Source organism: Gadus macrocephalus, chromosome 11, assembly GCF_031168955.1.
Source record: "Gadus macrocephalus chromosome 11, ASM3116895v1".
Lineage (NCBI taxonomy): Eukaryota > Metazoa > Chordata > Actinopteri > Gadiformes > Gadidae > Gadus > Gadus macrocephalus.
The window spans coordinates 16198762-16213525 of NC_082392.1; the positions used below are offsets into that span (position 1 = coordinate 16198762).

General features: G+C 45.0%; 2 protein-coding genes across 2 annotated transcripts in view; both read right to left on the minus strand.

Annotated features, from left to right (window-relative positions):
- Nucleotides 1-1455: 1455 nt before the first annotated feature.
- Nucleotides 1456-2078, minus strand: LOC132467919 (uncharacterized protein DDB_G0271670-like; the record flags this gene model as incomplete). The annotated part of the gene is given in 2 exon segments (XM_060065500.1): nt 1456-1854; nt 1857-2078. Coding segments are annotated over 2 exon segments (621 nt in total), but the record flags the coding sequence as incomplete, so codon positions are not given.
- A 6349-nt stretch (nt 2079-8427) lies between these two features.
- The window catches only part of sall3a (spalt-like transcription factor 3a), a 16856-nt gene continuing 10519 nt past the window's right edge, over nt 8428-14764 (minus strand). Inside the window, exons 3-5 of the mRNA XM_060065135.1 lie at nt 10862-14011; nt 10267-10604; nt 8428-10069 (exon numbers count right to left, since the gene is read on the minus strand). Of these exons, the coding sequence (XP_059921118.1) occupies nt 9638-10069; nt 10267-10604; nt 10862-14011 (3920 nt within the window). The 3' untranslated portion in view covers nt 8428-9637. The remainder of the gene's footprint in view (nt 10070-10266; nt 10605-10861; nt 14012-14764) is intronic.

Below are 14764 nucleotides of genomic sequence, written 5' to 3' on the forward strand. Positions count from 1 at the left end.
AACATTCTTGGCCTCTCTTGGAGACCTGTTGCAAGGGATGTGAAAGGGAACGGACAGGAGTGTTTCTGTGGCTTGTATTGGATTGCATTTCCCCGAAACTCAAGCCGCCTAGGTAACAGTGTACAGCCACTTAAGATGGAGAGATAGCCGCCATCATGAACAGTTACATTTTTGTATATAATATAATCCATAGGTCATACGTTACATAATGATATGGGCTTTAAAAGTTTAATGGCGTATACACAGCCAATGTTTATCAAAAAGAAGGGATAATAGGACAAAAGAGGACAGAGTGAACACAATAATGTGGTTCGATTTGGTACACGTTTGGTACAAGTCCGGAGTATGAAATGATTCTTAACACAAGCAAGGACATTCCTGTTTGCACAAGAGCAAACAAACCACTTGTTAAGAGGTGCATCAGTGAATGCAGATAACAACTTAAATCTGATATACAGCCATACCCTACATTTAATCAAACTTCCAGTGATTCTCTTTTAACAGGCCTGTATACTTTGTACAGATTACAGGACCAAAGTAAATGGTGGGAGTGTGTGTGTGTGTGTGTGTGTGTGTGTGTGTGTGTGTGTGTGTGTGTGTGTGTGTGTGTGTGTGTGTGTGTGTGTGTGTGTGTGTGTGTGTGTGTGTGTGTGAGTGTGTGTGTGTGTGTGTGTGTGTGTGTGTGTGTGTGTGTGTGTGTGTGTGTGTGTGTGTGTGTGTGTGTGGGGGGGGGGGGGCATAAAGGGCCTGCATAATGCTGCATGATGTCTAGCCGAACTTACTTCACAGTGTACTCCTCAGCCAACCATAAACGCACACATGCTGAAACCCTTCCCTGCGTTCCATCAGGCTGCTGTGTAGTGGCTATGCTAAATGTAGGTGGTAAGCTCATATATCTAATTATACAATAGCCAAACATTTTTTGTTAATGAAACGGAGGGAGGGTAATTGAAAACTTCAGCATAATTATTGCTTGACAAGTGGTTGCCTTTGGAAAATTGCACGTGTAGGAAGAAGATCTCAGTGCAGGTTGGGGGAGTTGTTGAGGCTTACGTAGGAATAAATCCTGGTTAGAAATCCTGGTTAGAAATCCTACCGAGACGGACTCATACACAAACGCATTAGCATCCTCCTTGTTATCACTTTAGGGACAATCAAGTGTGTACATTTAAATGCAGCCTGACTGGCTGTTGTTGTGTTATTTTTACTTAATTACACAGGAAACTGGGATCATTTTAGCGCACCAACCATAGATGGTCATTTACTCGTATCTGGTTTGAAGTTCCTTCAAAATAAGTCATTTGTTAAAATATGCACTGCATAATAGAAGGGGTTGAAGAGGTTAAGGGGTATGATTAGGTTGGAGGCGTCAGAGAAGGAGGGGGAGATGGAGGAGGAGGAGGTGGAGGGGGAGATGGAGGAGGAGGAGGTAGAGGGGGAGATGGAGGAGGAGGAGGTGGAGGGGGAGTTGGAGGAGGAGGAGGTAGAGGGGGAGATGGAGGAGGAGGAGGTGGAGGGGGAGATGGAGGAGGAGGAGGTAGAGGGGGAGATGGAGGAGGAGGAGGTGGAGGGGGAGTTGGAGGAGGAGGAGGTAGAGGGGGAGATGGAGGAGGAGGAGGTGGAGGGGGAGATGGATGAGGTGGAGGTAGAGGGGGAGATGGAGGAGGAGGAGGTGGAGGGGGAGATGGAGGAGGAGGAGGTGGAGGGGGAGATGGATGAGGTGGAGGTAGAGGGGGAGATGGAGGAGGAGGAGGTGGAGGGGGAGATGGAGGAGGAGGAGGGGGAGATGGAGGAGGAGGAGGTGGAGGGGGAGATGGAGGAGGAGGAGGTGGAGGGGGAGTTGGAGGAGGAGGAGGTAGAGGGGAGTTGGAGGAGGAGGAGGTGGAGGGGGAGATGGAGGAGGAGGAGGTGGAGGGGGAGTTGGAGGAGGAGGAGGTAGAGGGGGAGTTGGAGGAGGAGGAGGTAGAGGGGGAGATGGAGGAGGAGGAGGTGGAGGGGGAGTTGGAGGAGGAGGAGGTAGAGGGGGAGTTGGAGGAGGAGGAGGTGGAGGGGGAGATGGAGGAGGAGGAGGTGGAGGGGGAGTTGGATGAGGTGGAGAAGGTGGTGGAGGAGTAGGGGGAGGAGGAGGGGAGCCGCCAAGGCACATGAAGCCTGGCTGAGACGTCTCGCTAACAATGTTTGTCACAGCTCCACTTTTTCCATCCCTAGCACAAATGAGACAAGTCAGAGAAATATGGGATTACCGTGAGTTATTTATGACGGTGAAACCCGAGAGCCCCTCTATATGAAATCATCTCTGCTGATTGGCTGCGCCCTCGCCTTTTGTCGCAGCATCTGATATGATTTCAAATAGTTTTACGATCAAAGTCAGCCCGTGTGAAGTATGAGTAGTTTTGCACACATTCAATCAAATTACTGATCTTTATCGGCTTCACGTCGATTGACACAAGTGTGTTGCTATGATATTGATATCACAGCTGTCATAGTAATCGTAGATTTTTTAAGAAAACCTTGCTTTAAGTGTTAGTTTGTGTGTGTGTGTGTGTGTGTGTGTGTGTGTGTGTGTGTGTGTGTGTGTGTGTGTGTGTGTGTGTGTGTGTGTGTGTGTTTGTGTGTGTGTGTGTGTGTGTGTGTGTGTGTGTGTGTGTGTGTGTGTGTGTGTGTGTGTGTGTGTGTGTGTGTGTTTGTGTGTGTGTGTGTGTGTGTGTGTGTGTGTGTGTGTGTGTGTGTGTGTGTGTGTGTGTGTGTGTGTGTGTGTGTGTGTGTGTGTGTGTGTGTGTGTGTGTGTGTGTGTGTGTGCGTGCTTGTGTTTTGTTGGATTGGTGGTGGCACATTCTATTTCTTACAAAAATAGTCTAAGATGTTCCTTAATCTACTTCAAGATGTTGCCTGTTTGTGCATTGGGCAGAAGGGAGTTGAGTCACAGCATAATATATGCCCATTGCAGGAGATTCTGCTGTAACTGTATATTTACGGTATATCTGATGACATTTTCATTACAAGGAGTGGCAGGCACAGAGTCTAATGGATTCTTGCTTTCATTACTGTAGTAATGCAAGGGCTGAGACCTTTAAATGCTGTCTCTAATAGTAGACGATACAAGAGAAAACCTACACCAAGCTTACATATGGATACAATCAATGGCAGTCCATGCTTAATGAACTTTCTGACCTTAAGGAAAATGTACACTACTTAACCAGATTCAGTGTGTTTAATAATTTAGTTGGACAGACAGTTGGATAATAGAGGGCACAAAAAAGCTAAGAATATCTTTGTTGCCTAGAGACAATGGTGGGTATTTCGCTTGTCTGAACCAAAACAAAAAGCAAAACAAATGATGGTTGAACGGACACATTCATCCAAAGGTTTTTTTATTAAAGGACTACATTGAAAGTGAACACTTAGTTTGTTGATTAATGGGAAAATCCATGTAGGAAATTAAAACCCACCATAAGAGGCCATTTTGATCCATTCACACAGGGCCTGTAGTTTATGCAACAGATTAGATGTGCAAAAGGTCTTAACATCTACAAAAAGCATGAAAAAGACTAAAGCCCATTAGAGAAGAAAAACGGATGAAAGAACATTTGAAGGTAAAATAATGTCCGAGACCAGAGAGTACGATTTGCCATGAGATTTTAAAGGGTGGTGGATCACAGCTCCATTATTGATGAGGCTTGAGTTTAGGTTTCAGGTCTAGAGGAAATGATAAGGTGTAATGCAATGGTCTGCTGTGATCACAGACAGCTGCTCTGCATTTTCCAGGTTCTTGTAGATCAAAGTGAGGCCACACTGAGCCTCCAAACGAAGACCTTGTATGTGCCAAGCACCAAAATAAATAGATTGCTTTGTACTTATTTACGTATATTTTGAGCTGGTTCGTGACTAAACAAGTGAAGAGGATCGCGTGAGTCACTGTTATATTAAATAAAGCATTGAGCAACACAATGAAGAATTTCAAGAAGGGGGAGAAAACATCTGTCTCTTTGCTTGATTGTTATTGCTCAGTGCTTACCATGTTTTCTGGGCCTGCACATGTAATCAATACCTCCAGGCAATTTGAAGCGTGATCAGTTTGGATGGATTATTGCCTGGCAGCAAGGCTTCTGCATTGATTCTCTCATCATGTCAATTATTGACAGTGACATCTTCCAACTCTCCCAAATTCCATGCATCAGCAAGAGTAAGGTTTGCCGTTCATCCCATTGTTCCTGGGGTGAAAGATGCCCAAGATCTGGTTGTTTTGTCTGATAGGAAAATAAAAAATATGCTGTTTTTTTGCGATCATTTTTAAATTGTATTTTGCATAGGTTTACGATACCCCATCATGAAGCATAAAATTGAAGCAAAATTTGCAAAATGACGATAGCCAAGTTGTGCTCTGGCCCATTGTAACATGCTGTGGCTCTATTTAGTTTTGCAGTGAATAGCATAGTTTCAATGTCACATACTTAAGGGCTTGAATACCATATACACAGCTCAGGAGCTGTGATACACTGTGTTGGAACTATGAGGGGTTTAACGTGGTGTGCAATGTAATATCCTCAATTTCTTAGAGATGGGGTGATCTGGAAACAAGTAATAGATAGTGTCCATGCATATTTTACGTTTGGTTCCTGATCTCATGTTTCATTACTTGTGAGAACCTCAACAGATTTGACAAAGTAAGATGGTGCAATGTTGAGTATGGGTTGCATGGTAACCTTTGGAGTTGAGTAACTCCAAAGTTTATATTTCACAACAGTTGGGAGTAGTAAATGTTAGATTTTTTTTGTCCAAAAAATCATCATATCAAATTGGCTTTACAAACCTCATTTACAAAAAATACGGGTAATATATAAGGATATGCATTCATTCAAGTATTAGCATCATTGTGGTTCATGATAGTCATAAAGACATTGCTATTACTGGCAACTCTATAAGCCTGCATACCAATAACACAGTTAAACCAGACGATTTAAGCTAAAACAAGTCAATATTTGTCATTCCGTAACTCAATTGCAAAACTCCATTTAGTCATAATGGCCTCTGATAATGAGGAAGCTCTCTGTGGTCATGTGACACAAGTGGGCCCTAATCATTGGACTGTTACAGTAAGTCATGGCAGTTTATTGGCATAGAATTCCATAATGGCGCGGATCAATACCCGCCCAGGAGGCTTTACTCTCAGCCGGATTTGACACGTTTGAAGAACTACTGGCGAGGGGGGAAACAGGCTCGCGAGATCAACCCATACCTCGGTGACCACCCAGACGGCCCTCCACAATGGACATCTACAACTCCCCCAGTGAGCACATGATCGAGACAGACCATCCCCGTAGACTGGGGTCGTCTTCCAAAGTCCCAGGGACAACCTCGGGCCAAAATAATGTCTGCAAGATGGAGGGGGACAAAGAGTACAAGCAGACTCTTGGCCCCTTGACACCTCTTCCTCCTCCTCCTCCTCCTCCCCCCGCTGCCTTCTCCTCCTCCTCCTGCTCTACCTCCACCTCCTTTGATATCTCTGTGTGAGGAATAATATAGGGCTTTGGGGAGCAGGGCTGTGAGATAAAAGGCCACATCAGAATGATGATCTCTATCGATCGGTAACCTTGGTCACACAGAAGAGGGCCGCCATTTGTCACGTCCAAACCGAACACAATGGCTGATCCACGGCCACTCTGACGAATTACGCCTGTTCCTGTGACTTTGCTTAATTGATGACTTCTTCCTTTTGAGGTGTACAGCCACTCTGGGATCCCCACAATCATTGATTGGTTGGTTTTTGGTGTGTTTTTTTTGTGGTGAAAAAACATGTTTGTTGAAAACTGCGCAAGATAAGCCCATCCTCACCTTGACTATGAAAATGCTGTTGACCTTGCATAGTTAAAACAAGGATGAGGACTCTTTGAAAACTAAAACTCTGCATTCGTAAGACTTGAAAAAAGGTCTACGCTACGCTTTATTATTGAACCGGCACGGTGTAGACCTTTGTCATATTCCCCTGAATATACAATATCTAAAGAGGTGCAATCGTCAACGTAATTTGTAAGACTGATATACAGTATGCATACAGAAACACACACACACACACACACACACACACACACACACACACACACACACACACACACACACACACACACACACACACACACACACACACACACACACACACACACAAACAGAGGCTATGTGTCGCACTGATACTGAGCAGAATAAAAGTCTTAAGGTATTATACCTTATTATACCACATGCTTCATCCACCATCCATCCAGCCAATCCATACAGGAAAGAATCTGAACGTGCTAGCCACCCACCCCGTCGTATAGCTAGAGATCTGGAGAACATAACTTTGTCATCTTTACGGGCCTGTTTGAAAACCTACTCCTCGCAGAGCGGCCAAGAAAGCAGCCAAGCAGTAGGTGGGCAGCTCCTTGGCCTTTAAAGGTGAACCCTCGCCAAAAGGGGATTCAAGACCTTCCTGTACAGGCCTTCATTTAAGAGAATGGCAACTATCCCAGCAGGGGTGTACATTCATTTGACAGGTTTTTCTTGGACGCACAATACCATATTTAAATCAGGCACAGTAAAAATTAACAGTTAACTAAATTGGAGGGGTAGATTGTGTTTATTGTGAGAGCAAAGCCCAGAACGTGAAATCCTTATTGCCTGTAATATTTTGAGACAGGTAAAGCACAGCTAGTGAAGGAAAGAAATGTGTATTGATTTCAGGCTCAGATAGAGAGAAAGCAGGGGGGAGGGTGGGAGAGGGGGAGGAAAAGAGGAGCAAGAACAACGAAAAGAAAAAGAAGTTGTGCAAAAAAGGATCACTTTTGGATTTAAAGCACCTATCTAAGATCCCAGGGCCTTGAGATTGGGATTGGATTACTGTCGGGTAGATTTACTCCAGTGGCTCTTCGCCACTACATCATCGCAGGGCCCCCTGCCTCTGGATCAATGGGGATATTTACTGCGGCTGTTTCTGGTAGACTTTCACAGTAGGCAGGGCATTAAACAAACAGCCCACAGCAACGTCCCCACGCCTGTCTCTGCCGGTTCATGCCGTGCCATTCTCCGAGGACAGGTAGCGCGCTGGTGCAACTGAGTTGGATGTCATAAAAAGTACCTCCCTACATGGTCAAGGAACGGGCTTAAGGGAGATTCCGAGGATAAATGATATCCAACTGTGTGTACATTTGTTGTACAGAAATGTCTATGAAAGCATGAAACTCTGTATTTATAAATTACGATGTTATTAATAAGTAAGTTCATCGTTCTAAATTACCCTGAATTACTAAATAAATTAACATTATATATATATGTGTGTGTGTGTGTGTGTGTGTGTGTGTGTGTGTGTGTGTGTGTGTGTGTGTGTGTGTGTGTGTGTGTGTGTGTGTGTGTGTGTGTGTGTGTGTGTGTGTGTGTGTGTGTGTGTGTGTATGTGTGTGTGTGTGTGTGTGGTTGTTCTATGAGACCACGAGTGAACCCAGACACAATAGTGTCATATAGTTACAAACTGCCACAGAATTACTGGAATGCAACTTAGATATGATGTGAAAATAACCACTTATCCAAAATTATCATTGCAGACATATTGGCAGAGTACGTCCCAAGACTTATTGTTGTCAGGACAAACACAGTCCCTATCTCATACGTATTATGATGGTGCCACATGTTCTCAGTTAGGCTACTCAAACAAAGCAATCACTTTTAAAAGTCATCAGGTCCACATTGTCAAATTGTTTGCTGGGTGTAGTTACAGTGGTTATTGTGTCCAAAATGTAATTTGCTCATACATTACATAACATTAGACCATTGTGGGATGGGGGGTGTCTGTATTGCGACTTATGTGGTCACATTCAGGGGGCTAATATTAATTTATTTCTAGAGTAATGGATTTACCATTATCACCATCTCTGTAGCACAGTCCTGCATACACGCATACACTTCTACAGGCTCACACATGCAGTCTTGCGTTTCTGGAAAGCGAAGCCCATCTCTGGAACAGGTCAACGACAGCCATTTGTCCCAAAAGGTCTTAACTCATTTGACAATTCACGTTATTTTCTAGAATATTTTATTTAAATTATATATTTGAAGAACCTTTTATAAACAATGTTTTGTTAAGTTGAACCACCATTAAACATAATTATGTGTTTGCACGTAACAGCCTCTTTTAAATTAATAAATTGAAATAACAACTAATAAAATTGATTCGTAAGAATTGTATGTGGCTTACTTGTAGCAAAAAAAAAAGCTATTCAACAAATTAACGACATATTGTTCACTTCACCAAATGAACAATACAACAGATATTACAAAATGTATATGGTATATTTATTTGACTATTTTCTGGAAAATGATTTTGATGATGCTGTACTTATATCTAATATGTAATACAAATATGCAAAGAACGATGCACAGAAGGACACGACTAAACATGGGTGACCTGTTGTCTTTTTTTATTTACGAACGCTTTGATTGTTGGGTTTGCACTCTGGGTGGTACAGATGCAACAACAGACAACCAATTTTGCAAATTGTAGGAGTGGTATGCTGAAAACATTTTTTTTTTAACAGCACGTGATAGATAGCTCAGTCAAAAGGTTAACGGTAACTCACAGACAAAACGTCTCGTTTTAAAAAGTGCATTCACAAACATGACAAATACTCCCAACTCATGATGTCTATTTTTATGTGATACAAAATATGCATACCTGTTCTTAGATTTGTCTGTATTTCTATACATAGATATTTCTCCAAAGGATATTTTTCTTCTCTTTTTACAAAGGTTAAAAGCAGGGTTGTGTTCATAGCAGCTTTAGATATCTCTCCCCTTTTACCGTGTACCATGTCTCACATAGTCTCTCTAAAGATATCACAAAAAAAATAATCAACCTTTTTATCTGTTGAATGACAGGTCATCTTTATTGAAGGAGATATTCATAAGCGAAGCCTGCATTTTAGAAAAAAATGGATCAATAAAATGCCTGGGTCATTAAATATATTTTGTATACCCGCTTTTTTGTCAATATTATAAATACTAAAGACACAGGACAATATTATAAGACAATGCTGGGAGACTAAATGTAAAGATTAAAATAGTTCAAACCTTTTTTTGTTCAAGTTTTCTAGTTTGTGAGAAAAAATTACCAGGCGAACACAGAAACAGTTCATTTCAGTCCTTTCTTCAATTTATCCCTAGCCCTTATTTAAAAAGGAGCAATCGTGTAGCGCTTTCCAAACAGGACTTTAGCATGTAGTCCTTATGCCAAGCTCTCATCCCGCCTGCTTAAGTCCTGTTCAAATATGATGCTTTCTGATCACAAATGAGACAGTATACTGTTTTTTTCTTCCTAAAAGCAGTCAAACATACTGATAGAAACCAATGAATACCATGCAAATCTTGCAAGACGACAGACTCTCAAACAAGAGACAAAGTATTTTTCATATGGGCGAAATATCAAGGAGGTGAATGAGGGAAAGGCAAAGACCTCTAATGAATACTAAATACTATATTTCCAAAATCAAACAAAGAAATTACTTCAGCTGTACATAATATAGTACGTATGAGTTCAAACTGTAATAGCAGTTTCTTTTTTCTTTTTACTTTCAGACTTTTTCAAAGCCTACCTTGTAATAACACTGGCAAGTCTTTAATTGATTCCGATTTCTTTGTTCTCCTCCATGAACCTGGAGAAAGGTCGGGTGGATCCCAACTCAAGTCCAGCCTTCTCCATGCCTGTCATCGGAGGGCTACGGTCAGCATGCACCCGGTCCATCCCTCCAGACATCGACCCGAGGGAAGGCATTCCAGTTCCCCCTAGGCTAATGGGAAGCTGGGTGATGCCCCCATTCTGGATCACTGAGATCTCATTGTTTTTCATGGCCAGGCCATTGGTGATGGCGGCCGCATATTGGTTCCAGAAGCCTGGGTCGACGTTCATGGCCCGAGCAGCCAGGTCCTTCTGAAACATCTCACTGAACTTCATGGCATCGCCACCCAGCAGTGCCATGGGATTCTCCACGGACAGGCGTCGACCTCTGCGGGCGGGGGCATTGTTCCACATATGTGTCCCCATGTGAACCTGAGGGAAACACCATCAAATATTAAGAACATACGCAAATATCTATTGTAATGCTGGCTTGTCTGTAAATGTTACATGTATTCTGTGGATGAAGTAAGATAGAAACTATGTGTGGTGAAAGTGAGGAAGGACACTTTCCAATTTCTGCACAATTTTAAAAGGTTTAGTGACATGCATTCCACTGTAGCCAAACCTACCTTTAGATTGCCTTTTGTGGTGAAAGCCCTTCCACATATCGAACAGCCGAACGGCTTCTCGCCCGTGTGTGTGCGCTCATGGATCTGCAGGGCACTGGCTGAAGAGAAGTTCTTCCCGCATGAGTGGCAGTTGTGCTGCTTAGGTGTGCGCCGCGGAGGTGGTGGGGCGAGCATTGGCGTGATGCTGGGGCTCATGGTTGTTTGGGGTGCCACGGCTGGAACTTGGATGCCCAGGGGCAGGTGGGGGCTGTCCGTCAGCGACATCGTCTTACCATGTCCGTTCATTTCCATTTTGATCATGTTAGACGCTGTGCTTGCCAGATTTGGAGGATTGAGGCCTGAGGAAAAGATGAGAGTCTCATTAGTTGATATATATATATGTAACTAATGTTGAATTGTAAAATTCTTCTAAATTGTTAATTTCTAAATTAGTCATTTGTTTTACATTTAATAGAGGTTGAATGATGATATATTTGATCACCTCATCATTTGAATGATGAGGTTAACAAATATGTCAATATTTACATTCATTCACAAATAATGTACGATTTAAGGGAAGTGTTAGATTCCCCAGAGGTAACTGTTTTGTACATACCTCTGTCTCTACTGAGGAACAGCATGTTGAAGTGGCTCTCATCCTTGATGAAATGCCTGCCAGGTTGAGTGGCAGTCAGGTCCAGAGCCCCTGTGCCTTCAGAGGCAGGGAGCGGAGAGGGAGTCTCAGATTTCTCAGACTTAACTGTTGCCGCTGGGATATGGATCTCCTGCCCTTCTTCGGCTGTTGAGGCACCACCGCCATTGTTAATGTGAAGTGTCATGGGGGACTTTGGATGGAGACTCTCTGAATGGCTGTGAGCTGGCGACAGGTGCTGCAAGGAGTCAGAGGACTCCGATAGGGCTGGACTCCCCAAGCTCTGACCGTCAATAGCTCCTACTCCAGAAAAGTTGTCATGAGAGAAGAAATCCCCCTCCCCTGCAAAGCCATTGCCATTCTGTGAAAGCTTGTGACTGAAAGAGTGGCTCATGTTAGCAGTGGAATCAATCATCTTCATCTGGTTTTCCAAAGCTGCAATGCTTGAGATGACAGAGGTGGGCGGTGAGCAGCCAGGGGAATATGGTTTGGAACTGTCGATGTCTACTCCCCCCAGGTCATCTTCATCATCCATTGCCTGCTCCATCTCATCCAGAAGGTCATCATCATAACTGCTCATTGCGTCCAAGCTCCTCTCATCAAAGGAAAGGTCTGTGTCCATCTCCTGTAGGCTTTCGGGCAGTGGAGTGTTGGGAATCTGCCCGCCCATATGCATACGGATGTGCTGCTGAAGCACAACAGCATTGGTGAACTTCTTCTGGCATATTGGGCAGGAGTGCTGGACACGAAGTGGAGGTTTGGACCTGTGGACACCAAAGTGTGTTTTCAGGTTCCCTTTTGTGGTAAACGCCCTCCCACATATCTTGCACTTGAAGGGCCTCTCGCCAGTGTGGATCCGGTAATGCATCTTCAGCGCACTCTGACAGCTCAGCACACGATGGCAGATCACACATTGATTTGGGTCTGTCATTTTCTTGTCAATGTTTTCAACCAATTGCTGCAATTTTGAGGTCTCTGATGTTTGCATAGAATCTAGGAGGCCTCCAAAGGGAAACTTGGCCTTGAACTGATCTGAGAGCATGGGAAGGACTGGGTGGGACACAGGATTAGGATTTGAGATTGGTTTAGGTACCTGACCACTGCTAGACAAGGTGGTAGAGCTGACATTTGTGGAAAGGTTTACTTGAGTCACGGTGGTATTCGTGTAGGTGTTCTCCCCAGGTCTTGAGCAAGTTGGGGGAAGGTGAATACCCTCAGGCTTCAGGAGAGGAGGAGGATCGCTCCCTAGGCTTGGTTTTGGGGAGGGTGACAAAGTGGTCATGCCAGAGTCAGTGAGGATATTCGGTGAGAGAGATGCACACTCACTTGAGGGTGGAGAAGTTCTTTGAGGTGATCTATTGAGTGGGGTGAGGCTTGGAGACTCACCAAAACCTCCCATCATGCTTGGCAAAGTGGGAGGAAGCTGAAGCCCAACTGAGGTAGGGATGGTGGGCAGGACTGGTTTGCTGTCTAGCCATGTGGTAACAGGCTTCTCTGGCGGCAGAGACATGCCATAGGGAATGCCTGAGCTAGTGGGTACATTGTCCAGGTACTCTGGCACAGGGTATGGGTTCATCTGAATGTGGGGATATTTCTCTTTGTGCCTCTGAAAGTGGACTTTGAGGTTGCCCTTGGTAGAAAAGCGGTTGCCACATATGTTACACTTGAAGGGCCTCTCACCAGTATGCGAGCGCAAGTGGATCTGCAGGGCACTGTCACTACCAAACACCTTGGCACAGAATCGACACTTATGCTTGAAGAATGGGTCCTCGGAGCTTGGTTTTGTGTCGAACACAGACACGTTGGGGGGTTTTCCCTTGCGATGCTTCATCAGAGCAGAGAGTGGGTCCAGAGCATTTGCCGTTGCTGCTATGCTGGCAAGCGGGTTGGGGAAGATCACACTGCTGGAAGAGCTGTGAGATATCAGTGGTAGGTTGGAGGCTGAGCTTAGCAGACTGCTGTGGCTCAGCGATGGAGGTGTGGTGGTGTTTCTGGGGAGGGCTGAGCTGCTGCTACTGATTCCACTGCCACTTGCGGTCAAACTACTACCATTGTTGATGTTATTCGAGCCGGAGGATGAGATGGATGGCAGCAGAGATGAAAGAACACTGCCATTGGTTGGTGGGAAGGCCGAATTGTTTGAGGAAGTGCTGGGCACTGAAGAGTTGAGAGAGTTGAGAGACGGCTGGCTCTGCGGTGTGTGTGACAGCGGCACATCCATTGCTGAGGTCAGAGAGGACGGGCCTGGACCACCGAGAGAAGCTGGCAATCTCATTGGTAGCTGATGGACCGGAGGAGTGATGAAGCTGTGAATCTGAAGCTGGCTTGGTATCGACGGACCACCGACAGAGGGAGCGCTTTGGGCCCCAGTATTGGTACTGTGGTGTGTGTGATGGTTGAGAGCCGGCTGGGAGGATGACGGTCTGTTCATCAGCGCCACCTGATTACGTATTTGCTCTATCAGCTGCAGCTGGTGGATCTGCTGCTGCTGGAGGGCCATCAGCTGGTCCAGGATCATGGGAATGGCCATGGTGGAGACGCCACTGCCCACTGCAGCCTTCACGCTCTGCGAGAACTGAGCCACGGCCACCCGAGTGCCGTGCAGCGTCTCCAGGGTGACGTTGGTGCTAGGCATAGCATAGCCGGTGGCAGGGGAGGGGGATGCGTCACTGAGCAGAGGTAGGCAGCCTTCAGGCTCAGGGGACATGTCTTGCTCTTCAGGATCCAAGATTTTCTCAGGAGACAGCTCCACTTCCATGGCGTCGTCCTCCTTCTCCAGGGCGCCGACCCCCTCGAAGCCCGTCAACTCTGGGACCTCATCGATGTCTCCGGCCGGGCTGTGGTTGCCCTCTCCGGGCTCGTCGCTGTCCGCTTGTTCGCTGGAGCAGCTGGGTTCAGGGGAGGGCTCGACAGGGTACTCCTGGGGAGGATCGGGCGTGCCCTCATTCTCATTTACAATGAGCACCAGCGGGTTCTTGGTGCAGCTCTTCAAATGTTCACAGAAGTCGGACCACTTGAAGAACTCAGCGCAGCACTTCTCACACACATGGGTCTCCTCGCTGCCACTGCGGCTCTCGTTTCCACTGTCAGCGTCGTCCAGCACCTCTCCATGGGCTGCGGAGTGACAGAGGTCAGGGAGGAGAGGGAGGGGGTTGGGTTCAGGGGGGGAGGGAAGAGAAAAAGAATTCATGAATAATCAACCGTGTGCACACATATTTTGTAGTGCAGTCCAGCAAAGGTTTAACCTCTGTTTTTTCTTTCTTTTAACATAAACAAAATCAATATTTCTTTTCCTTTTTTCACAAGCTGAACAAATTGCCCTAGTTCACCAATTCTCAAGACCCAGTTTTGCGCATTGCCTCCTTCTCCATAGAGCCAGCTAATAATTTTCTTTGTGCAATCCATCAAATTATGAGGGCCTATCAATTGTGGATACTGGGCTTAATGAAATTCCATAGAAGCTATTGATTTCCAATATTTCATACAATTCACAGCCGCCTCATCTGTTGAGTACAAATCAGGTCTTTGATGGCCCCATTAGGATTCCCCTCTGCTATCAAGCCCAGTCATTTCCACCTGAATTTCAAACATGTTAGTCTCTGCACTTAGTATTAGTAACGTTATATTAAAGCGCAGTATCCAAGAAAGAGAGAAAAAATTAATTCCCCTCCAACCCACCACAACCACACACAGTTTATAAAACCTTAGTTTAATGATTTCATAATATAATTCAAAGTCTATCTGACATCAATGTGATGAGCAAAAGGTATATACACAAAATATATACATTGAACGCTAGATCAAAACTTTAATTTTACTCTCTCTCTCTCTCTCTCTCTCTCTCTCTCTCTCTCTCTCTCTCTCTCT